Here is a 26,934-nt window from a genome sequence, read left to right on the forward strand (position 1 = left end):
CATACAATACAGGGTGAGTAAAAAAAACCGAAACCCAAATGTCGGGACCATTTTTTTTTAATGAAGATCTGCATGTAGCACTTCCAAAATCTAGGATATGAAAGCCCAATTCATAAGCTTTCTTTTAGTACATCAATCAGTCAAATCACTCATGTACTTTTCAAGTTACGGAATTTTAAACACAAACACCATAAAAACAGTTCATATAGGGATGTGTGTCAATTGTTTTCGTTTTGGTGAAAGAAGTTTAAAACGGTGTTTGTGTTAAAATTCCATAACGTGAAAAGTACATGAGTGATTTCAATGATTCTTGTACTAAAAGAAAGCGTATTAATTGGGCTTTCATGTCCTAGATTGTGATAGTGCTACATGCAGAACTTCATTTAAAAAAATGGTCCTGACATTTGGGTTTGTTTTGTTTTTAATCACCCTGTATTGCAAACCTTGGATCTCAGCTCTCTTTTTTGCGCCACTGATCACAAACATGTGACTCATGAGTTGTTTGCTCAAGACAGAAAGTGTACAAATTGTAATGTTTTATAGATTGTTTCACAACAGTGCTTGAGTTATAACTTGCTCATAGCATAGACTCCATGGACTAACAGTAGATTGCGCATTTTGACCACTTTCCAGTAGACGGGACACACTGCATGCAAACATTGGTTTTCACGCGTATGGCGCAAAGTACTCTCAACAAAAACATTTTCTGAATGTGCACACATGTTTATGTTACATACTGAGTGTGGACATTCTTTTGTTTTTATGTAAAGAAAAACCTGTGAAAAAAACTCATTTTACTCACACTGTGAAAACGCTTTCAACCCAATTTTTTTTACTATGATTCCCTTGAGTGTTTCTCTTTATTGTGTGACTGATAAACCTAACCCAAAAATGCCTCTAAACCTGTTTTCCAGAGAGGGGGAAACATTGTGTGGACGTGGGCAAGTCCACGCAACGTATATGTGGACATCTTTTGTTCGGAAGTCCACACAGTGAATGTACTGCTTGTACAGTGAGCATTGTTGGCAATGCATTCAAATGTCCTTCTCGGTGGTCTCTTCCAACTCTCCCTTTATAACCTTAAAGAGGGAACTAGCGCCAGAGACCATTACAGCCTTTTGGTCTGAATGTTCGCAAACCTATAGATCTTGGCATGAGCGTCAGGCGTTGTCGGCAATGGGATCGAATATCTCTGGTAGTGATTTCGCACAACTTTCCCTTTGTAACCGTTGAAGGGGTAATTGCACACGTAGCCTATTACAGTATACATTTGTCAAAAACCATGGATAGGGATAAATTTACTAATATGTTCACTCACTGTCATGGTTTGGTTTCTGACTTGATTTCAGAGCCTTCAGTGTGCCCATTAGGCAGTTATAAGTGTCGTAGTAGCCAGGTGTGTGTGAATGAGGACCAGGTGTGCAACGGAGCCAAGGAATGCCCACTGGGAGATGATGAGCTCTTCTGTGGTGAGTATATAGTTCCTTCAGTGCTTCTAATGAAACCATCCCACTTGTACTCATACTCGTCGTGAATGTGCCACAATTACGACAGCCAGTTAGAAGGGACATTCATCAAGAAGGTCTACAAATTATGCTTTAAAGCTATAGTCCATCATTTGTAATTAGTGCATTTTGTTCGTTTGAAGCAACAAAAATGTTCAAAATCTAATGAAGGATACTGAACAACTTACTTGATAAAGTTTCAGCTCAGCTTCAGCTTCATATTCCGAGAAAAACAGCATTCTAGGATCTCAATTTAAAATCAAAAGTTGCTAAATCATGTTTCGAATTGTTTTGAATTGCAGCTTTACGCGATGTTGTGCACTGATCCAAAGAATTATAGCAACCGTGCGCGCCTGTACGTCGTTCCAATGCTTGTGCGCGCTGCGCCGAATAACAAAACGAACAACTAATTTAAATTTTCCTACGGTGCTTCTTAAGAAGCACCGTTGGAAAGGCCTTCTTTCGTTGATTACTTCAAAATGACAGCTTGCCAGAAAGAATGATTTTACAGGGAGTTTAGTCCCCTTACTATCTTTCAACCAAGTATGTTTTTCAACAATAATTACGCCGGTTACTTTTTTGGATAGCTGCAAATGATGGACTCGGGCTTTAATAGCAGTAAAAGATTCCAATTTGCTTTTTAAAAAAAAGTACAGTTGATTCTAATATGGTATTTGCAGGTGTGGACTGCCCTGATGGATGTCAGTGCACAGGCCTATCCTTCACATGTGTCAGCACAGACTGGAACCAGACTAAAGCTGATAACTTACCAGATACTTTAAGAAGACTGTGAGTTGTAGCCTTATTAAAAAATGATTTCACAAATACCACCAGCTTTGTGGTCACATGGTAATCTAAAAGGGGATGTCGCTGAAAATACGTCCCATCATGCTCAGGATACAACAGCATGATTGGACATATTTTTTAATGAAATGCCTTCTGAGATTGCCATCAAAGATGGTGGTGTATGTGGGCTTATAAGGCCAAAAAAAATAGTTCTGCTTCCGGTTTCCCTACCTACCCTATTCTGACAGCCCCTACCCTAATTTTTTTATTGGAAAAATGAGGGGAAAAAAACACCCAAAATCATCAATTTCTACCTTTTACCCTTGACTACACGCAGACACCTCCATATGATCGTACACAAAAAAATTGGCCAAAAAAAATCCCTACCTACCTACCCTATTACAGTGCCATGCAATCGGAAGCAGAACTATTTTTTTTTTTTTGCCTAAACATCGTGGAATCTGTTTGTGTGATTTTCTAGTGAAAATGGAGTGTAGCCTTCTATAGGGGTGTAATTTTACAAAATTTAGATTTGCAATGTGGCACATAGATTCTTGTCTGAAGTTTATATTGTGACTTGGTACAAAGCAGCATTGCAACCCCTTATAACCAAATGTGATTCTGGACTTAAATTGCAAGTTTGAGTACTCAATGTAAAAAAAAATTCTTCAAATTATCTCTGTCCAGAAGGTGAACTTACAGTCGGACATCGGACATTTATAGATCATGTACTATATTCAGGCATGCAACTTTTCCTCAGATCAGCAGGGCCCAATTTCTTGGCTCTGCTTACCGTTAGCAAAAAAATCCCTGCTTACTATAGCAGAAAATTCCATGCTTTTACGGCAAGCGTATTTCATGGGTTAGGGAGGAATTATGGTTTCTGTGCATGCGTATATCCCGTAACTAATTCTGTGCTAACAGGTTAGCGCAGATTTTTTTGCTTGCACTGTAAGCACAGAATGGTGATCATAAGCGCGAAATTCTGTGGTTAGCAGTGCCAAGAAATAAGGCCCTGATTTCCTCACTTTTCACTTCACACTTCACACTTGCCCCATTAAAAATTGTAAAACACTGTTTTGTTTTTATGTCGGGGTCCCCATTTTGTAATTTTGTTTTTCTCAAAAAGATAAACTTGAGGTTTCTTTTGCTGATCCGCAGAGTTCTGAGTAATACCATTTTCAAAGGAACTGTGCAGAGGAAAAGACGAGAGGTGTCCAATCACAATGTGACCCTGGAGGACATTTTATTCATTCGACTGGAGAGGTTCCACTTCTTTTTTGAGCTGTAAGGATAGATTACATTTTTTCCTAACCCATTGACACCTGTACTACATTGTATTACATTGTATAACATTGTGTTTATTCACTGATGTACCATAAAACCACAGAGTTTTTATTTATTCAACTGGAGAGGTTCCACTTCTTGTTTGAGCTGTAAGGATAGATTACATTTTTTTTTCTTAACCCATTGACACCTGTACTACATTTTATTACGTTGTATTACATTGTATTACATTGTATAACATTGTATAACATTTTTATTACATTGTATAACAATTGTATTACATTGTATAACATTGTACTACATTGTATTACATTGTATTACATTGCATAACATTGTGTTTATTCACTGATGTGGCATAAAACCACGGAGTGCTCCTGCATATTGGGGGCTACAGGGAGTAATGGGCAGGGTGGTTTTGGGCAGTACATGGATGAATCATCCAGAATTTTTTCTGAAGAAACTAAATCAAGAAAATTTGGTTGAACAAAGAACCTTAAGGATTTCACCCAAAACTTTTCCAGAAACTTGAAGTATTCCAAAAGTCCCATCTTTCAGTGTCTACCCGGAGTACGTGTTCGGATTATTTTGCAGGATTTCGGAATATGGTTCAGCCTCCAACAACTTTTCACAGGTCTTGAAGTTAAAAGAATGTGTCTGTTTGCTTCCGGCACTGAGATAGATTTTCGAGGATTCAGGGACTGTGTAAAAATGCCTCGAAAATATCCTCAGTTGCCACAGAAGTCCAGAATATCTTTTAAATACTTTCAAAATTTGATCCTTTTCGATGCAGGGATATCTCAGGCAACCAGATTGAGATTTTGGATCCAGGAATGTTCCGTCAGCAGAAAAATCTCTTCTCACTGTAAGTATATTGTACTGACTTATGCACTTCACATGATGATTTGCATACAACGTATATTCCCATGCAGATTTTGAGTAAACAAAATCTGGTATGTAGGAAAATTATGTAGGAAAGACTTAATATTTTTGTAAAATGTAAGATTAAACATGTACATGAATATCTGTTGTTGCAGGTCAGTTGCAAATAACAAACTGTACAATCTGGAACCAGGGACATTTGAAGGATTGCGCTGGCTTCAAAAACTGTAAGTCTGTTTTGGAGGAACTTTTTAAAACGTAGTACTGACGTTGTTAAAGTACTAAATCAGTGATAGCAATGAATTCAATTCAAGTAAAGTTAAAGTCTAACCATCCTAAATCTTTTAAAGAATCACAGTTGGGCTTTCTTGGTTCTAGGTTGGTTCTTTTCCTAAGTACTCCGCGTGGGAGTTTTACTAAAAGGAGGCCAGAAACACCGAGGCAAACCCCTTCTGTTGGCGATAAATGTCACTGGGTTCAATAGGTGCATTGCATAACACAACACAGGGGACCTAAGGCTTTATGGCCCGTCCAAAGAACGAAGCAATAATGGTTAAGTGCCTTGCTTAAGGGCACAAGTGTCCAGACCGGCGCTTGAACCCACGCAACTGTTGCCTCTGAAACACCAGAGCATGAGTCTGGTGCTCTTAACCGCTAGGCCATGACACTCCACGTCATTTTTGTTCCTGCTAAGTGGTGGATTGGGGAGAATTTGGAAAATGACCTCACAAGAGTTCCATTGGAGTAAAGCTTAAGGTACCGACAAGGGCGGATCCAGGGGGGGGGGGGCAAAGGGGGCCATGGGCCCCCCCCCCCCAAAACGAAACCAAATTTTTTTTTTTTTTTATGTGACATCGCAATAAAGGCAGGCAATGAGTACACCACCATCTTTTCCTCAAAAAAAAATGGTTAAAGTGGTCAGAAATTGCCTCAGATCGCACCACAGAGCATCTAGAATCCAAAAATTTTGGGGGGACCAAAATTTTTTTTGGCCCCCCCCCAAAATTGTGTTCTGGATCTGCCCTTGGGTACCGATAGGTTCCAATCCTATGATGTCAAAGTACCACCTGACCATGCGGTTACCATTGTAGTTAGCATTTGGTTAGCAACCACGTCATGCATTCAAACTAGACAGTAGAGCTTATTTTGACGTAAAATAACTGGGACTATTTATCAATTGGCATGGTCACCACTCATCGTTCCAAGCTAGCACTGGGTGTTGTGTTTGTCAGTTTTCCATCCTACTGCGCGTGGTACTTAACGATCTTTGCCTACTACAATGGCGACGCTGACTTTCTGGTACCGGGATGTAGGCTGTGTCAGCTTAATCATTTTTTTTTGAAAAGTCAAAGTGAACTATTCAGTTTTAGTGCATAGTTATTCCTTTCTTTTGAATTCATTTTTTTTTTTTTTTTTTTTTGGTTGTCAATGCAATAATCTTCTAATTTTTTCATTTTTTTCTTTAGAGATTTATCAGGTAATCCTCTGGTTCAGATCCAACCGGGAGCTTTCCATCATCTGCAGAGCCTTCCTCACCTGTGAGTGAACTATCTTTGAAGTAGTCTTCCCATGAAAACTCGGGATTGTAATTCCACCCTAGACACATGTCATGAACATTGTAATTTTTGGGTGGCATGGATGGTGCAGTGTGTAAAGTGTTCGCCTCTCACCGCTGTGGCGCGGGTTCGATTCTCGGCTTGGGTCATTAGAGTTGTTTGTTGATTCTCTGCTGTGCTTCAGATTCTATAGACATCAATGAGAGTAAATTTGTTGGTCAAAACCAGCCATGCGAGGGCGCACTTCTATAATATCAGCTGCATCACGGCAGTCCCTGATTATTATTTCAATGTTTGAACCCACACTATGTTGCACCTGATTATTACGAAAATGTCGTTTTGCGGTGCGACAGACCAAATGTGCCCACGACACAGATCACATGGCAACACTCATTGTAGCAAAATGAATATTTCTGTCCCCAGTAACAATAATTTACAAATGTGAAAGGTTACTATCGCATTTGGTTTCAATAGGGCAAGGAAAACCGATTATAAACAATGAAGCTTATTTCGAAAAAACATAGATTCCACATGACTGACTTTACTCATTTTGATTTTGAAATTTCCCTGTTAAAAAAATTATTTGAATTATTGAATTATTAAAAATTAAATTTCATGGACCATACGCATGTGTGGAAAGTATTAAAAAGAAAGGAACAAAGTTTAGTTTAACTTCGATTTGCACATACATAGATCGAGAAAGACAAAACCAGCTACTTATACTTATAAAATTTGCCCAGAATGAATCACTTGAATCTTGATGTTCAGTTTTCTGCCAATTTTTTTTCAGTGATCTTCACGGCCTTGCCATCAGCCATATATATTCAGGGACATTTGATGGTCTGGACTCACTGCAGCGGCTGTAAGTCATACTTGGCAAGCATTTTTTTTCACCACGTTGAAAGTTGTAGACTTGTTTCCAACCGTTAACCTTTCCAGTACCCTACTTTAAACAGGTGAAATGCCAATTTTCATTTAAAAATTGAGTGGTTATGAAACAACGGTCTTATTTTGTTTTCAAACAATTAAAGATATACTATCCGTCCTTTTCAACGTATTGAATTGTTAGGCCAAAAAAGAAAAGTCTCCGGTTTCTGGTATGCGCGCGTGTCACCGTAGCCATGCGCGTCGGCAAAATTAAAAAGTTTTTTTTTCAATGAAAGATGATGTCTCAAAACTGCCAAACTCACTGGTTTGACTGGAATCCTGCTGCTGCACAATTTTAACGTGTTTTTGGATGGGGTTATGATCGAGAATAAGCTTTATATGGCCTCTCTGGACTCCCATATATTTGCACTAAGTTTAGTCGGGCACCATTTGCAGTCATCAGCCGACATTTGAGGCAAAAAAAATCAGGTAAAAAAAAAAAAGCCGCGTCGCCGCACCACTTTTTGGGCAAGCTCCATACCAGAAACCGGAGGCTTTTTTGGGGGGGCCTTATCTTAAAATAATTGTATTCTTGTAATTTTTTTTATGAAAAAAACTATTTTTTTTAATTTTTGGCACCTACGTTTATTCTGGATTGCTTTTAGGCCTCAAATCAACAAAAGGTGGCAAAAAAATCATTGCAATGAATTATTGTTTAAGTTTCAAATAATTAGAAGGTTTTGCCTAACTAGACATGGGTGGATTTTATTTTGGTTCCATGTCTCATTCACAAGTGAACAAATTTTGTATTGTTAGATAAAATAGCAACTGAAAAAAAGTTTGGAATGACAGTTGAAAACAGCAGAAACAGTACATCTTTGGAATACCCTGTAAAAATGCAAAATGCAATTATAAAGTTGTCTGTCGCATTTGTTGAAATCAAGTGTGTTGGTTTATATTTCCAGTGACCTGAGCAGCAACAATTTGTCGGAGTTGGAAGCTGGAACCTTTGATAGTCTTCGGCTAGTAACACTCCTGTAAGTCTTATGCTAGGAATAAAAAAAGGTCGTCCAGAGCTTTGGCTAAATTACATAATCGTAATTTTTTAAGATTGTGACAGTAGCACTAGACAAGAGATTCTGATGTGGCCTTACATACAGCATGATACTTTATAGGCAGTAGCGTAGCGAGACATGTTTCAAGGGGGGGGGGGGTTTACCCCCAATCTTTTTTAGCATGTTGGATGGCCGTCTTGTGGTTTCAAGCACGTCCGGATATAGTGCGTCACGGGCAAGCAGGCAGTGTGCAGAGAGCATATTTAGCACGGGGTGGCTAACCCCCTCCCTCTCCCCCCCAAAAAACTCTAAAACGTAAGTAAACCACTGTTCTTAGGTACAGTGGACAGCATATAAGGCAGGGGTAAGCAACTGATGTTTGTTATAATTGCCAAACCACTTTCCGTTCCAGTACTATGATTGCCCAATTTTATTTCAAAAATAATCAAAAACCTAAATGAGATTTTTGAAATCCGTGTGTGTTGAATGTTCACACGGGCATGGTAGCACCTCATCAGTAATGGTTATTTTCTCGATGCTTGATAAGTTTTTAGCATGAGCGTTTGCTCTTGTTTTGTGTTGAATATTCTAGGGATATCAGCAACAACAGTCTGAGAGTGTTTCCGCAAGATTTGTTCTCGGGCATTACCTCACTTCAAACACTGTAAGTATAACCTGAGCTATTCAGAAGAGTAGTTACTGCATTCTCTATATTTTGAGAATTGTATGGGGATTGTATGGGGATTGTATGGTATTAAACAGATAAAGATGTGAATAACTGCCAGAGATTTTCCTCAATAAATGAAGGTGGAAATTAAAATTAATATGTTGTTCACCTATACAAAACTTGTGGGATTTCTGTTTGTATTAGAGGTGTCTTATATCTATCAAATTTTTTTGGCATGGGTTTTTGTATTGATTTAATGAGGAAGAAATGGCTGGCATGCTTCAGTTTCCTTATGGAGAAACATGTTGAATTCTGTATCCCCCAGACATTCAGACAAGTACCTGTTCTGCTGCATGGTGGGTGATATACAGGAGTGCACTCCAGAACCAGACCAGTTCTCATCCTGTGAGGATCTGATGCGTAACCACGTCCTGCGCGCCTTCAACTGGATCTTGGGTCTGAGCGCATTCCTGGGCAACGCCTTTGTGGTGGTCTGGCGTCTTCGCACCAAGCAACGCTTCAAGGTCCAGGGCCTCTTGATTCTGAACCTGGCTCTTTCTGATTGCCTCATGGGGGTCTACATGCTGATCATTGCAGCCGCCGACGTGCACTACCGGGACGTGTATATTTACTTTGCCGATGCGTGGAAGAGCAGCACCTTATGCACGGTGGCCGGTTTCCTGTCGGCGTTTTCTAGCGAGGCGTCTGTCTTCACGTTGACCGTCATCACCTTGGATCGGTTCCTGTGCATCATGTTTCCCTTCGGCCGGCTGAAGCTTGGCCGGAAGTCGGTCCGATGGGTCATCGCAGGCACCTGGGTCTTGGCGTTCTTGCTAAGCATCATCCCGGCACTGGGCTTGCCCTACTTTGGCGAGCGGTACTACGGCCGGTCCAGCGTCTGCCTAGCGCTACCCCTGACCAGTGAGAGGTCGCCAGGGTGGGAGTACTCCATCATCCTGTTCCTAGGAGTCAACCTAATCAGTATTCTCACCATCCTGGTGTGCTACACGGCCATCTACATCTACGCCAAGCGCTCGGCCAAGCAAATCCGCTCCACGAAGGGAGCCACCAACGAACTCAAACTGGCCACCAAGACATTTCTTATCATTGCCACGGACATGTGCTGTTGGTTTCCCATCGTGATCATGGGTTACCTGTCCCTGTCCGGGTCTGTGGTCATACCCCCAACCGTGTACGCCTGGACAGCAGTCTTTATCCTGCCCATCAACTCCTCCATTAACCCTTACCTGTACACCATATCGTCCATCGGACTTCCCAAGCTCTTGGAGGTGTCCAATAACTATCGATCTCATCGCTGTCATTGCCAGGATGGGGCTGCAACCAGTGAGATTGCCTTAGCTACCATCAGAAGCAATGGACATCATCACACAGGTAATCAATGTTCAATTTAAAGGTAGTTTTTATCATTTGTCATTTGTGAATTTTTTTTCGCTTGAATCAACAAAAGTGCTTAAAACAAAAGTGCTAAAAAGACGGTTGCTTGACAACTAACATGATGAATGCTGTATATTCCAAGAAAACAATATTCTGGGATCTTGGTTTCAATTTAAAGTGGCCGAGTCATGTTTTGAATTGTGCCAAAATCAGCATCCGAGACACGTTCTCATTCAGCCGATTGCAGCTACGCGATGTCACGCACTGAATTGACGAATTACAGCAACAGAGTGCGTGTTGTGTTGTGTCAACAACTACCAACAGAAATGTTCTTTTATTGTTTTCTTCAAAATGACAGTGTGCCAGAAAGGGAGTTTAGTGCCATTACTATATTAAAACCAAGTATGCTTTTCAACAATAATTTCGTCAGTTACTTTTGGGATAGCTGCAAATGATATACAAAATGTAATCTACCTTTCACCCATAAGCAAATTTATTTAATGGTTCCTAGTCCACACATTATCAATTGTGAGATATAGGTGGAAACCAGTCTACCCTGCAAAAACTAATTTATTGTTGGGCAACAAATAATTTGAAATTTGTGAAGTAATTATTCCATAACTTAACAATAGCTGATTTGTTTGGGGTCAATGTCTCATTCACAAGTGATGTAATATTGTGTTGCTAAAAGAAAAGCAAACTCTATTTTGGGGGCGGGCTGTTAACACCCTCCTGTGACGTCGCACTATTTTTTTTTTTTCTCGCTATTATTTTGCGCGAATGGAGCACGACATGCCATTTTGGCATCTTATGAATGCCATGCTACGAGCATATTTTTTCCCGTAGGTGGGTGAAACCCCTTAAGAATTGGAAAAATGGTCATAACAGGATTCAAACCAGGGATCTTTTAATCCATAGTTCATCATTTAAGCGACTAGGCTACGGTGGCAGCTCGACGACTGCCGTTCCTTTAAATGCTTTAAATGTAACTTAGTGTCTAAATAATAACAATAATGTGATGTCATTGTACTTTTGTCATGAATAACTATAAAAAAAATTCCATTTTTTATGGAAAAAAATTCCATTTTAATTGGCATGGTTGGATTTTTTTCCATTTTACACATGGGCCTAAAAATTGATCCACAACATGAAAACGACTCAAAAGTTTAACTTTGACCGGCACGTTTTTATGCTCAACTTCATTTTTAGTACATTTTAAGTGTACAACTTTTCAACAATGAAGATGTACTAAGGCCTTCATTCAAGCACTAATGACAAATTCTTAGAGAGTGTTAAGTAGGGTAATGCACTCGGTAGCGCGCCATTCGTGGGTGATGAATGGCCCTCTGGCCATTCATCACCCACGAACGGCAGGCTCCTTTTGTATCGTCCTTTACATAAAGCGCATTTTTCATGACTTCTGCTAACCACAGAATAAGCCATGCCAGTTTTTCAACTGCACTTAAGCAAATCAAGATTGAATGATTAAGATGATTTAATGGGCAAGAAATCAGCCTCAGGGCAAAACTTTGCTATCTTTACAATTCAACTGTCCGGGGTTCAAGGCAGCTCAGATTAAGGATGTCTTGTCATATTTTTCACAAATCTGCCCAGCGAAAATGGGCTTGAAAAATGATTAAACAGCAACAGACAGAGAAGCAAAACAACATTTTTGTCTTAGTTTGCAGATGAAAATGAATGATCAGGCTCCATTGTGTATGACAAGATAGCATTTGAGTAATGCAATATGTCTCCTTGACTCTTGGTTACTGATCGTAAATGTAACTTTGAGTGAAGATTTTACCTGATTTTCAACAGGTTCAAATTCGCCCAACCTACTCGCAGGCTCTTAGAAGCGAATTGCTCAACGAATATTAATAGCAGTTGTCACGTTTTCTAACCATATCAATCACTCACACTGATATGACATGACCATTAGCTGTGTGTCAAACTAGGGAAGGAAATGTGATCATAAAGTCACAACAATTCATTTTGTCCGTTCCGCTCACACACATCAATATTTAGGCAAATGTCATGCATAACAGGTGGTGGCTTTTATTTTATTTCTTCTAAACGTGACCTTTATAAAGAGGATCCAAAAGAGGAATTTAAGACCGAGTTTTCTAGAAACGACTACTTGTTGTTTCGGTGAGGAAAAAACTCATTCAAAAGATGGCCAGTCAAAATTGCAACCTTGCATTATGGAAAATACCATTTAAGTGTTCTACTTAATAAATTTACACCAAATCTTTGTAAAATCATGAGTTAAAGGATTGATCTTTTGGAGGAAATAAGGAAATACCTTGTGAATTATGAGCAGTCACGAAATGAAACGAATGCAGCTATTTTAGTGCAGTTCTGAATAAGTGAAACTAATTGGTTTATAGCTTTGCATAACTTGCATTGATTTTCTGCTCCTAAATATAGGCTCAGCTCTATAGGCTGAGCTTGATAGGCCTCCCCATCCCCATAAAAAAGGATAAACAAGATATTACAAAAAAAATACTTAACGACAAATCTTTAGGTCTGAATTTTGATGTTTTGGGGGTTTCTTTTGAGGGTGGGAAAGTGGACTGACATTACGTTTGAAAGGTTACAAGTTGTACATGCCGTATATATTTTTTTTTTTAACTACTTAATTTAATTACTGTATACTTTCAAACTTTTATCATAAAAAATCAAAACTCTGAAAAAAAGTTTAAACAATTTTTAAACAATTTCTTTTTATCCTATTTATTGCTTACATTTTTATGTTTTTTTTATTTTTGCTGGGTTTTTTTTTTTTTGGGGTGGGGGTGGGGGACAGATATCACTTAACTTACTAATAAACATTGCTGGCTGAAAGAATATTCTGAACCAAATTAGCATAATCAAAAGAGGCCCTTTAACTTCTCATTCAACAGTCATGACGCCCACACACACGCCCCCCACCAGGAGGAAGGCGCCCTCGTGTGGCCGCTTCCTCCTCTCCATGCTTCTCTACGAGGACGACGGTCCGGCCGTGAATCTCTCCGGTGATGACGTGAGGTCAATCGAGGTGGACCTGAGGGCGGCGTTGAAGGTGCTACATGGGAGAGGTCTGTGCCTTGCAGGCAAGGTGGAGGACGCGGTGGTCTTGGAAAAAGAGGTTTGGGATGAACAATTCTTCTTTGCATCAGTTTCTTTACTATAAACAGGGTTCCCAGTCACTTCGAAAATCAGGAAAAACCTCCAAAATGAGTTTCTATTTTTCCAGTGTGTAAAGGAATTTAGGAAAAACACCAAAAATCAGGGAAAACTCAGTGAATTTGAAAGTGACACAGAAGGGAACGTTTTTTTTCTGATTTTGATGGATGTGCGTCTTGTGCCATGTGTCAAAGTTGTGTCCACTGACTATGGTGGCTTTTTAGTGTTTATGCAGTGTGAATATTACACATCTCTCCAGACAATAACAATTAGCTGTGCTACACCACCTCTTGACTTCACAGCAACCTTGTTAAGGTGAAAACATTTCTCTTGAAATATTGGAAATTTCTACGGGAAATATCAGGGAAAACCCTAATAAAATTTTCAATTGTTTTGTTTTACGCTTGTGTTATAATTATTGTGATTATAAGATTTCCCTGGTGAACAGAAAAGGTACAATAACTGATAGGTTTGGGGTTACACCATGAAATATGTGTTTTGTGAAGAACTGTGGTTTTGAAAAGAAATAGAGGTAAGAATTGCTCTCACAGTGTTCTCTGTCCGCCTTCCCTGACAGAAGAGATATTCCGTGTTGTACCTGCAAACTTGTGTTATCAGGGTTTTTACCCGAGAATTTTTTGGATTCTAGATGCTCTGTGGTGCGATCTGAGGCAATTTCTGACCACTTTAACCAAATCTTTTTGAGGAAAAGATGGTGGTGTACGCAGTGCCTGCCTTTATTGCAGCGTCACTTTAAAAAAATTGGGTTCGTTTTAAGGAGGGGGGGGGGGGCATGGCCCCGTTGGGCCCCCCCTGGATCCGCCCTTGCATTCTCGTATCATCAAAGGTACAATTCCTCCAAATATTTCCCTATCTGCCCCACTAACAGGGTATGAACAATAGTATGCCTTTGTCTCCGTTCATTTGAATAGCTTGTGATGGACTTGTGATTGACGTGAGGACTTGAGATGGACTTAACTACCACACTGGTGGAAAGACAGTAATGCCTAATCATGATCAAGATGCTGCATCAACAACACTTAATCACCTTGTGAACTCTGTTTTTAAGTGAAACTCTTCTAAATTACTCTACCTTTCTATCGCTTCACTTTCTTCAATTCTCTCTTACAATCTCTTCACAGCCGACTGAATCGGAATGGCATGCCAATCTGCTCTTGCCTCGAGCTTCCCAAGACGAGAGCTCTGTGCCAGTTGATGAGGATGCTCTGAGTGAAGACGAAGAGAGACTGCGAGACGTGATACAGTGCATCAAGAACATGTTGGCTTCATCCAGTGTGCACTAACTTAAGCCGAATCTCACATTCTACTCATATCCGAAACAATTACTGTCTCACTAAGCACCTGAGCCTAGCACGAGTTCAGTCAAATATTTCCATGCTAATGAGTATTACGAATCTGACCTCACACTCCAATTTAGAACAAGTTCTGTTCAACTAGTGTAGGCTTACTAAGACAAACTTTGAAATTCCACTACAACGACTTCGTTCAGGTCAAATCATTTCAAGCACATGGACACATACTAATAGCCAATTTTATATTTGTGTGATATCCGTTATATTTGTGTGATATCCGTTATATTTGTGTGATATCCGTTATATTTTCCAAAAATATATAACTTTGGGTCACCACCTGTTTTTTGGTAGACTCACAGTGAAAATTGATATGTCAATGCCACAGGTGTGAAAAATACTTAAGACAAAACTTGCCGTTTGGCAGTATGTTATCATGATCTTATTAGTGGAAATATAATAGTACTTTTGATAGTAGTTACACATAACTGAATTTAAAAGTTACATTTAGTCTCATTTATTCTGAACCTCCATTAGATTACACCATGTTGCGTTAATCTGCAGTGTTTGTTTCTGTATATTCTGCCTCTCTTGTCACAGTGTTCATTTCAAATATTAATGTTATTATTTTGAAAGAACTTTTAAGTAGTGCTTCTGAATATGAGCCTCTTGGGTCGGTGCTAATCATTTCTGAGACATTTCTCTTTTGTCTGCAAACTATCCCTTTAAATTGAAGTGCTCTGTTCAATTTATGACAATGGTATTGTCTCGAGTTGAGCTGTGAATAGAGCTCGTTTGAAATGCGGCCTTGTAAGTGGAAAACATATTTCATGCAGACTTCAGCCAGTTATTCTGGTTATGTCTTCAAATAGAAAACTGTCAGTGCCCGACACGATTCTTATAGCTGCAAGATGTTGTTGATTTCATTGCATCTGATTCAAACCAATCGTCCTGAAATGTAAACAAAGCAATTATTGAAATGGTTGTATGCTTAAATTGATTACCGTTGGAAGAGGAGTCTTTTGAACTTTCTTTTTCTGGAAAATAATTTTTAAGTTGGAGGACTGTGTGTTGTATAAGTGTCTTGCAATTGAAATGCTCAAGAAAAAAATAGAATGTTTTTAAGTGCCATTTAAACAAAGATATTTAAGTGTTCATATAAATGCAAGAACTTTTACGTTATATTTCTGAGCAGCTAATTAATAGAAGATTCAGTAAATTTGGGTCCAGGGATAGTGATGTGAGTGACAGAGTGTGTTTTCGCGTTTGTTCACGGTGTAAATCGAGGACACACGTGCAACATCATTGATGAATCGAGGATAGAAACCGAATCGAGGACTCCTCGGTTGAAAAACGTGTACAAAACCAATGAGAGCTGTTGCGAAAAAGTAAAAGTACAAACAAAGGAAAAGGGAAGAGGAACAAAAGAAAATCCTCGATTTACACCATAAAACAAAACGTGCTGGTTTGTGTGTGTGTGTGAATGAGGAATATGTGTGGTGTGTGGAGTGAATTAGTGAAGTGTTTGATTGTTCCTTTTGTTCAAGCAAATTTTGTGTCTGCTTTTGTAGGGTGTTCTTTTTGAAGGGTGTAAAAAGGATGAAAAGTGTTTGAGAGTGCGTTGCGGTTTCACCATTAAAGACAATAAATTTTGTTCTGCATTTCATTTCTTTTCTTTTTCCTTCGTAAATACTTGCTGCCTGAAGACTATTTTAAAGTTTGAAATGTATGTTAAGAATGATTGTATAAATTGGCATTATAATAATTTCTGTAGATATATTTTATTTTGCGCTTTCGCTCATCTTCTGTATATTTTTGTAACTTCTAAAGAAACTTAACCTCTTAATAATAAAGTTAAATACAAAACGTAATATTATTGCTACATTAATTGATGTAGTAAAGACCAAGTTTTATGCTCTACCATTACATTCTACGTCTATATTTCAGTGAATGAAAGAGAGTCTGTGATTTTTTTTTATTTTGATTGCCGGTAATTAAAGAGAACATTTTTATCATGAAATTAAGACAATGCATTTTTCTGTCTCTGTTGGCTGAATTCTTTGCGCGATGGAGACGACGCAGTGCTGTGTATCCAGACGCGAATAGGCGTTTAGGTTCGTAAGATGTAGCACACATTTGCTCATGAATATGGAAATTCGCATTAGCCTAAAAACCACAAAGGCACAAAATACCTTGAAAATAGCAAACAAACATTGAAAATAAAGTGAAATGGGCACAAAGATGCATATTCAATGTTGCTATAAAAAAAACTGCTTCCCTTAATCGAATGCCTCATACAAAAGATCGCATTTCAGCTAGCAAAGAGAATCCCAGAACAATAGGTCGTAAATTCCGTCTTTTGTTACGATCTGATAAACCAGAACGCCTTCCACCATCCCAACAAATCACCATACCACAGAGAAATGTTGAACCACGGATCCTACAGACGAGGATGAACGACTGTTCTGAGCTCTAGTATGGTACAAAATGCACTGAACTGACTTTCTAATAATTTGTTGGACGCGTGGTATAACGGGCCTTAAGGTTAATACCCGTTGGCATGTTGTTTTTTGTGTGTGACATCTAAAACGGAAATATTCATAAAACTTTAAGCAAGACCACTCCTTATGTGTAAGACAATTCTTCCAAAATTGTTAAAAATTGTTGAGGATATAACGGATGGTACTGTGCGGTTTTTGTCGTCGTAGATGAAGTATTTATTTGGGAAAGGAACGTCAAATGTGACACCTTTTTCGAGGAGAACACCGTTTACCCAAGTAAGATGTGGTCCCGAACCGATAAAACAAATGCAACATTTCATAGGTCATTTTAAAGCTAAAGATATTGTGCTCGGCGTTTACATGGTTATCTAAATTTCATAATAAAGGCCCAAAGCGTAGGATCACGAATATTCAAAAATATTATAAGCTGGCTTCACAAAAGTCGATACCAGATCGAGCGCAGAGCCCTGCGAATTTGAAAGCCGCCAATTTCACGGCGCTGCTAAGCACACAAATTTGCTTAGCACAAAAAAGTCTGGCTTATAAAAAAGCAGGTTACCAGCCAAAACTCCCTATGATGTACAATGCTCGTGATTAGTATTCAGCTGTTGTTTGCTTAGCATGAATATCACATGGAGATTTGGCTGGTAGCCTGCTTTTATAAGCCAGACTTATTTTGCGCTAAGCAAATTTTTGTTCTAAGCAATTTTTTGTGCTTAGCAGCGCCATGAAATTGGGCCCAGCTGAGTTTGGCTGAGTCGTTAATCCTTGTGTGTAGGATCCGTAGTTGAACCGTGGAGGAAGGAATGAGTTACGGTATTGCCCATACTCCCATTTCTATGACACCTTCTTTATTGCGATCATTCGGCTATTGTCTGATAGAATTCGACTTATGGAAGGAACGTGCGGAACATTGTCAATGGAACCTGCGCATTCAGTTGTGAATGTTCAGGTGCGTGCGGCTTTCGAAGTAATTGACAACGGTTTGCAATTACGCGTGCCCTTTGGGAATGAGTTGAATCCACTTTGAGTGCCGATTATAGTGTGAAATTCGGACTCTACGAAATACAGACTAATTGGCTGTATTGCGCATGCTTCAGTGAAGATTATATAGAACAGTGACAGTCACATGTGAGGGTTTGAGCCCACATACGGTAAACGAAACCGAGTCCAAATTTCATATAACACCAGCAGGAGACGAGTGATTCGGGTGCGGTGAATCTAGAGGTGTGTTTTGTATCACCGAAATAATGAAGCGGGACAAAGGACGAGCCATCATTTTTCATGGATGATAAGCAGGTAATGTTCTCTAAAGTACTGATTGAACGGTAACCCAAATTCATTACATATACAAATGATAATGATACAGACTTGGAATGAACATGTTGTTTAATGAGAATCCCGTGCATTTCTTATACACGTCATATGCCAAAGGAGCTTTTTAGACGCTGTAAATGTATGTTTTCTCTAGTCCGAATATTTGGGACTGTCAATGCTGTGTATGAGAGTCCCAAAACTTAAGGTATTGAAAACATGCAATACAAGAAAATAGACTGGCACATGAAACAACCAGTCCAACACCCCTTCAGTACTGCATCAATCAACTGCGCCAAAAGAAACGTGGCATGAACCGGGAACTAGTCTCTATTTACTACACATTTCTCCATAGTCGGTCACCAGACTAATTACACTAAATGAAGAGGTCATTCTTTTCAAATAGTTGGACAATGGTTGGACATGTACCAGTCTAGTCTTTAGCCTCATTTTGAAATCACTCGACTTCCCTCTCATGTGCAAAATATTGAAGAAATGTCTCCTTTAAAAAGTGAATTGAGTCTGCAAACTTGGTTGTTGAAAATATTGAGGACCTTTTCTTTGCCCAATATAATTTTTGGAGAAATTTGCTGGCTATATAGAGTGAGTAAAGTTGGCTTGATTTAGTTTTGCACGTTTAAGAGCACTCCAGGCATGACAGATCCCAGTCTGTGTTTCCTAATAAAGTACAAGGGCGGATCCGGGGGGGGGGGGGCAACGGGGGCCATGCCCCCCCCCCCCAAAAAAAAGAACCCATTTTTAGTGACGTCACTATAAAGGCAGGCACTGCGCACACCACCATCTTTTCCTCCCAAAAACTTGGTGGTCAGAAATTGCCTCAGATCGCACCACAGAGCATTTAGAATCCCAAAAAATGTCGGGGCCCTATTGGGCCCCGAACCCCACCCCGTAATTTTTGACCCACTTTTTGGGGGACCAATTTTTTGGGGGCCCCCCCAAAAAAATTCCGCCCTTAATAAAGTAACTCCATGTCGCAGTTATAATCTCATTTCAAACAAATTATGTTCTTAATAATAAGCTAATATTGAGTTTATCTTTAAGTATACCGCGCAAGTTTCCCTTTGTGGTTATAATTTGATGATACATGTACTATCTTTAGATTTAGGATAAAATGCAAAAAACAATTCTCAAAAATATGAACACTTCAATGAGTGAAGAAATAAGAACCCCTCCCCAACCCCCAACCCCTCCCAATAACAATGGAGGGGACCTCACCCTTCAAACCCGAAATTTATTTATTTATTTTTTAAAGGTTTCATATCTCAATGTGATCTTGAGAAACCCGAAATTGTTATAATACCAAAAATGTCAATTCTGTTTCCAACCAACAGACGCCCCCGGGATTTATCAGGACGGGCACACATGATAAGGAAACTCTCGGTATAAAAGCCTGCGATCCACCCGCCACTCCACGAAATGGATTTTTTTTTTCGAGCAAGTTGTCATTTCTCGGCCCTGCGGGGAAAAAAAGACAGTTGCGTCTTTTGTAGGCAAAGCTGACGGAGCCAAGAAATGGACACACACAGAATTTGCAAATGAGTGAATGTTACAAACGCACCACAAAACGGTAAGATTCAGACTTATTTTGTCATTGCCAAGCGTGCGTGTGTTTTTTTTATGGAAGCCAGGCTCCTTGGAAAGTGCACATGTAAAACAAAGCCTGTTTTATGTCTTATGTTTATCAGAGCAAGTTCGGGCGAGAACCACTGGTCGACTAGTAGTTGATTTGTGACGTAACTTACGTCTGCGCACTGACGTCTTAGTCCTGGCTCCCTTTGTGCTTTATGATGGGCGCGGTTGTTGGCAAGCAGCGATGGAAACGTGCCCCGTTGTCTAGTTCCAAATAGTGGACTAGAGTAGTCTAAGCATCCTGCGTTCGAGTTAAGTTAGTCCAGTTATGGTTCGTGCCCGAACTCGGTGCTCATAAAAATTATGCTGTCTCCGAAACGGGCAGACAGGCCGTACATGTTTCGTCAGCATATCATGTACAATTTAATTAAACAAGCTGCAGCTGGCCAAGTTCGGGCAAGGACCATTAGTCGACTGGTGGTTACTTTGTGGCGTACCTTACGCCTGCGCACTAATAGCAACGTGCGACTGGTCAAAATAATGTCATCGCAAAACTTCTGGCTCCTGGCTCCTGCTGTACGTTATGAATGCGCGCGGCTATTGGTTACCATCGATGTAACCAGCCCCGATAGGCTGGTTCCAAATAGTCGACTAGCGTAGTCAGCCATCGTTGACTAGACAGAGTTCAGGCTAACTTTAGTCGAACTATGGTTAACCAATGGTCAACAATATTTCTTGCGCGAACTTGTCCAGACATGAGATACGGAAACGGCGTGATATTCGGTCGTGTTCATATTGTATATCGCCCTCTTGCACCGCTCACGGCCAGCGTGACACAATCATTCATAGATTGCCATATTAAAAATTAACTCGAGTTTTAAGATTTATTCTTAAACTGTTGTATAAGTAATTGAAGTATGAAGTAAGTCCAAAATGTACTGGTGCAACACAGATCAACTATAAAAACTCATTCTCTAACAGATCAAATCAAGACTGGAACCATCTTGACGAATTGTCAAGAGGTTAAAAATGCTCCTCGGCCTCGGACCTCATCAGTGTAACATCCTAGCGTGCACCCTCCCTGTTGCGTTAATGCTTGAATAGGTTTCTGCACGTTTGAAGTATATATGCGTTATAGGATACTATTCTTTCCCCATAAAATCGTGACTCAGTGTTTTACACGTCGCTGTTGATGTGTGTACATGAATATTTGATAAATGGCAAATGTGCAGTGACTTCTCCTCTTTTTTTTACAAAAAGAAAAGAAAATAGGGGATCACTCTGTCAAGGGATAATTTTATTTCTTAGATAATAATTTTGTAAGATCCTTTAAACTTGGATATTATTTAAGGTTGTTTGTGAAATTTCCCCTGCGCACCTTCTAGAACATAGTCCAGAAACATTATTACGATCCCTATCGTTAATTTATCTTAGCGAGCAGCCAACGCGTCCTTCCACTTTCGCCTCATTCGACGCACAGTTTGCATCGGTATTAAATGGAGAAAAAAAAAGCGCCAACTAACAAGCCTCGATATTGAACTCGGAGAGCGTATTTACCCAAGTCAAGAAGACGGAGATAAGTGTCGCCCTTGTCGACAATTTGTCGATTTTTTTTTTATAAATAAGCACACAATAGAGTAATCCGCATGCCGGTCAGTATTTCTCAAGCCGGCTTAATTTCAAGGACCCCACGTTTAAATAAAAAAATACTACAATCATCAAATCTCCATGGATATTGTGAATGAATGTACGACTAAATGAAATTGTTTTTAGGCCGTGGATTTATAAATATGAATGCCCAAAGCTATAAGCCTTGCTCTTTCTTGTGCGCGCGTGCTTGTAATCGAAGTGCAACTCTTATGGGTTTCGTCATGTGTGCCTCTATTAGTTTACGTATACCACAAGATGCAAATGGTATCCATTATTCTTCTTTTAGAGGGGAAAAAAATCATAAATTGAAGACGAAGTAAGGGTATGATCAATGGACCCTCTTCACTGGGGAGGTTCTCATTAAATTACACCGTTCGACGCATGATTACTTTTTAACGGTGAAATGTATTTTCACCCTTCGTATTTTTTTATTTGTATTTTTTTTGGGGGGGGGGTTCCCGATCTTCTGGACTGAACTTTCCTACTTCCAATTACGAGCACTCCCGGTTGGGTGACAAAGTAATCTTTGACGTGATTGATAATTTTGATGATTAATATTAAAGAAACAAATTGACGCGGAGTTTCATTTCGGGATGTAATACAGTAGGCCGCTCAATCAACTGCGTTCGATAGCACGGAGGCCAAGCGGCTGAAGCGGAAAAGCGATTGAAACAATGACAGCGACTAATGGTGAGCGCCGATGTAAGCGAGAAAATTTCTACTGTATTGGTTAAGATTCTTCTAATTTGGATTTTTTTGAGAGTTGCTCCTTCGGGCTCATGATTCTTTCCTGGGCGTGACTTCCGTGTGTGTTTGAAAATAGTAGGATGCAGAACAAAATATTATCAGCTGCAATTTAATAAAATATCCATGGTTTTATTTTTAAGCAACATATCTCCTTTTAGTTATGCGACGTGCATGTTGAGCACATGGTACTTGCTCTTTTTGATCACGTGACCCTCCCCTTATTTATGCGACCCCCAAGCTGGTATCACGTGACATCCATATAGATAATTGTCCACCATCAGTGCAGTCTGTGTAAAGTCGATCGTCTCCTCCGTATTTCCTTAATGACCAAATGTGATAAATTGTGACTTCTCTAATCAAATTAAGTATCCGCGTTGATAAATTAATATTTGTTTCTCGTGAGGTTGGGATGGTTGGAAGTATAGGAAATAAATACACCCGGGAAAGGATCGGCGTTTTGGATTACTTTTTAAAACTTTATCTGTCCTACACAGACTTCTACCTCCGTGTTATGATGGAGTTTTACATTACACGGATCAATGTTTTATGAGGAAGTTGGAAAATTTTCGCTTAAAGATGCATATCCGTGCTCTTCAAAACATGGATTTTTTTCTCTCCTGACGAATTTTCAATTTGTATGTTTCCTTTAAACGAAAACAAATACTTTATTCCGAGTTGTGGCGTCTTCAACCCTCTGAAAAAAAGGAATTTCATTTAGCTCACAAATGAACCCACCCTGCGAGAGTCGAATTACTGTCTGACAACCAATAATTCGATTTCTGTGGAGAAATAATTTAATAACTAAACGTAGGTGTATTTTTTTCGTTCGATGTCTCGCTCGATGTCTATATTTTTCTAAGAAAATAGCAATTGGAAAACTCGAAAATAGCAAGGTGAATCCATCTTTAATAATAGTGTACAGTTGGTGTTTGTAGAGGAGGGCGCCCTAAGTTTGTATTTGAGTAAATTATTGTCAAGTGTAATATTTCAACCTTAATGACGCTGTTAACGTTGTGCGTTGGGAGAGTTGCTTTATTTGATGAATGCGTGGGCAACTATATAAGAGGATTATATCAAGCGTCGATTTTGCCATTTGGTCTTTAAATCAATTGTACCAACACGGGCATAATAATCCCACGACTTTTTAAATGCCAACCGGCCATGTTGGGTTATTTTAAAAACTATTCATCGATTGTCATCTTACCTTGATGACGTGAGATTAATATGTGCGTTTATTTGACTTTGGTTTCTGTGATGAATGACGATCACAATCCTGGGTTGTTGCTCGGCAGATAATCCACAATAGCTTGACGTCACGCGGTGCTCGACGTTTCGAATGGTTTAATAGGCCTACCGCAAGGTCGGATCCAGAACACAAATTTTTTTTTTGGGGGGGGGGGTTGGGGGGGAATTATTTTTGCTCCCTGAAAAATTGGGTCCAGAAATTATCCACCCCAAATTTAGTGTGAAAGCCAGGAGGCCAAATGTTTTGTTTTCTAGACAACCGAACAATAAGTTATAAAATTGATATGACGTGATGTGCTGCACGGCCAACCACAGAAGCAAAGAGCAAAGGCCAAAGATATTGGGTTTCACTTTTGTTCACATGTTTTGACAGGTGAAAACACTTTATTCCTATTACCAAAATTAACAGTAATTAAATTTAGTGTTATTTCCCCCATAGACAATTTCTCGTAGTATAAACGCGACCTGCTTGATTGGAGTACCAACCACACTATTGCTGGCGGAACCCTGGCCAAATATTGATAATGCTGGTCATTACAGGTGCCTTGTCTATAGACATTTGGGATATCGCACGTCAACAGCTGGCCCTGGCATTTGCTTTTTGTTGAGGAGATATATACGTGGTTTCCGGCCAAGCGTGAGATGCTAACAGGAATCAAATTAAAACATGAATAAAAGACAATCAGTATTGGAAAAGCAATATCACAGAATGTGATTTCATTTTTTTGTCAAAACCAATATCTTGTCAATGACATACCGAGAGCAATTATGTTTTATGCAACCAAGTATAGGCAATGAACATAATGCGCATGCGTCAGTTGGTAACGGAATGGTTCTCGGACTTCCCTTTAAAAAAATCCTCCAAAGCCAAGAATGAGAAAAAAGGCTGAATTTCATTTTATCGGTCATGAGGAGTTGATTAAACACAATTTAGTGAACAAAATTCCCCCTTTTTTTTTTAAATGAAAATGTAAAATTTCCTCCAGAGATTAAACGTGGAACATCCAGCATTCAAATCGGCAATTTAACAAACACGCGACAGCGAGACCTCGCTGACCGTCGTGCAATATAAGCTATATAGGAACTTGTTCCGAATCAGGTGACATAATTATGTAGTTTGTCACGTGATTTTTTCACGCATGTGCATTATGGTCATTGACTCAACTTGGTTGCATAACAAATAATTGCATACCGTCAGTAAACAGCCCCCATTCGTAATTAGGACAGTTTAATTAAAATCACCAAACAACTGGGAACTCAGTCGGCCAATAATTTCCAGGGCAGGGTTTGGGCCATGCCTGCTCTGCTTTTGGAACGGTTGCAGATGCAACATCGAACCAATGAGTTATAAATCAGAGGGGGAATCCAGAGAACAAAAGAGAAGAAAATGGATATTGTCTGATCAATAATGTTTAAGACATTCAAGGCCACAGCTCCCCTATAATTGAAGATGCTTAAAATGTCGACAGAGTTGACCTAGCCAGCCAATTATGGATGCAGATTGGGGTCAATAAATTTGAGCAAACACGATTGCAATTGATTGAAATCAATCATCAAGGTTTGCTTACATCATTGATGTTACGCGGCATCCATTTTGTGTCCGACTTTTAGGACAGCAACATCCAATTTCATGACGCTGTTAAGCATAAAAATTCGCAAAAAAAACAAAGAAAAACAGGCACGTTCGGTACTTTTTGATTAGCATATTTACACCTTTATGGTTTGACTGGTTCCCATGCATCTCAGCAAACTGAGAGACAGTGTTCCAGCATATATTAACTTGGCAAATGAGATGGTATTTTACCCACAGTTGGTCAGGAAACCAATTGCCTACACTTTGGGGAATATTTCTCCCAAAAGTTGGTCAATAGGCTACCCGAGTTAACCAACAAATTGAGGTAATTTCACAGCAATGTTGGGCAAATAACATTGCCCAACGGTGTCAGTGTATCAAAGCCAAACTCGAATCGATTCTGACCATTTACCAAAAAGAAGCAGACAAAACATTTCCGAAAAAATGAAGGAAAACAAGCCAGGTGGGGAGGAGACACGGTGCCGTCAGGCCTCATGATACGCCCTAGTGACACATGTTGCTCACCTTAATCGTGGAACGTCAACTTAATATCAGATGGTTTTTTTTTTAACTGACATGACAATAACAATAATCCCACCTGGCACTTTATACCAAAGTAGCGAACTTGACAGGAAAAATTCAGGTTCGGTTCACAACAGCACCCATGGGAAATCATCCGTCACTAGGCGCAAGAACACTTAAAGTGCTACGGTCTCCGTGTCATGACGATGTTTTACGAGACTTAGCTGTTCGTTTGCCACGAATCCAACGAACGGTGCATGAGATAGTAATTTAATAGGGCAATGAATGACGGCTGAGAATGAGACTATGATTGATGGCCTAGAAGAGACACTTTATGGGAGGAGTTTTCAGATCTATTTCATGTTTTCAATTGAAAGGACTCCGTACCTTTCATCTTGTCTGGATAAATCATTCCTTGTCTGAGACTTCTTGACTCCAAGAGGAACGTCTTAGTATATTTTACCTTGTCTTTCATGCGTCTCCTTCAATCACAAAAGAATGTCATGACTTGTCAATCATTTCCTTGTGTGAAGATCAATAAATGATTATTATGGACCATGTCTCTGTTCCTTGCTCTATGGTCTCATTATGTGTACTAGATTGGATGTTGTTGTCACGTGATGCTAAACTAGTGGCGAACTGTTGTCTTGTGCACTTCATGAATGTATCTTGAAATATGAGTAGTTTAAAAGTGTTGACCTGTATAGTGTTGAAAGGGAATACACACCATTGGCTTTTACTGTAATTTTCAGAAATGGATGGATTTGGGGATTAGTATTTTATAGTAAATATTGTTGCACTGACTTGTTTGAAGTTTTGTGTTCGTAGATGCTGGAAAAACCAAGAAAAACAATCATGTTCCTGTAGTCTGGTTCCCTGACCCCACATAAGATGAAACGGAGCAATTTATAGACGTCGGGGAATTGTAAGGTAATGGGACCAGTCTAGCTGGCTTGTATCCATTCATATGTGTGTGATCGATTGCAAACACAATGTGGACTAACTTACTATGATAAATTTGGGGTAGTATTTGAAGAAAAAAAAGCCAGTTTATTTCCAACGCTAGTCGGCCGACCAGCGTTGGAAATTGATACAAACATATCACTTTTCTTGAAAATGACAGCACACCAGGTGCCATGATTTTACAGGATGCTTTAGACTGTCATTCACTAACAGTCCAGTAAAAAGTTTTTCATAATACTTTGGTAGTTTTAGTTTTTGATGTTTGCAAATGCTGTATATATTCCCTTTAATGTAGGAGAAAATAACATGCAAAAGATGGTTAAATGTTTGGGTTGCTTGTCGGTTGCCTGTCGGCAT

At 39.5% G+C, this 26,934-nt stretch overlaps 1 protein-coding gene across 1 annotated transcript in view; it reads left to right on the forward strand.

The window, feature by feature from the left end:
• Positions 1 to 15,872, forward strand: part of LOC119737135 — a 98,263-nt gene extending 82,391 nt beyond the window's left edge. Inside the window, exons 36-47 of the mRNA XM_038211252.1 lie at positions 1,350 to 1,469; positions 2,186 to 2,294; positions 3,453 to 3,578; positions 4,369 to 4,440; positions 4,613 to 4,684; positions 5,924 to 5,995; positions 6,804 to 6,875; positions 7,846 to 7,917; positions 8,528 to 8,599; positions 8,928 to 9,994; positions 12,901 to 13,124; positions 14,305 to 15,872. Coding sequence (XP_038067180.1) covers positions 1,350 to 1,469; positions 2,186 to 2,294; positions 3,453 to 3,578; positions 4,369 to 4,440; positions 4,613 to 4,684; positions 5,924 to 5,995; positions 6,804 to 6,875; positions 7,846 to 7,917; positions 8,528 to 8,599; positions 8,928 to 9,994; positions 12,901 to 13,124; positions 14,305 to 14,466 — 2,240 coding nt within the window. The 3' untranslated portion in view covers positions 14,467 to 15,872. The remainder of the gene's footprint in view (positions 1 to 1,349; positions 1,470 to 2,185; positions 2,295 to 3,452; positions 3,579 to 4,368; positions 4,441 to 4,612; positions 4,685 to 5,923; positions 5,996 to 6,803; positions 6,876 to 7,845; positions 7,918 to 8,527; positions 8,600 to 8,927; positions 9,995 to 12,900; positions 13,125 to 14,304) is intronic.
• The last annotated feature ends 11,062 nt before the right edge of the window (positions 15,873 to 26,934 follow it).

This window comes from Patiria miniata, unplaced genomic scaffold (assembly GCF_015706575.1).
Source record: "Patiria miniata isolate m_02_andy unplaced genomic scaffold, ASM1570657v1 HiC_scaffold_3, whole genome shotgun sequence".
Taxonomy (NCBI): Eukaryota; Metazoa; Echinodermata; class Asteroidea; order Valvatida; family Asterinidae; genus Patiria; species Patiria miniata.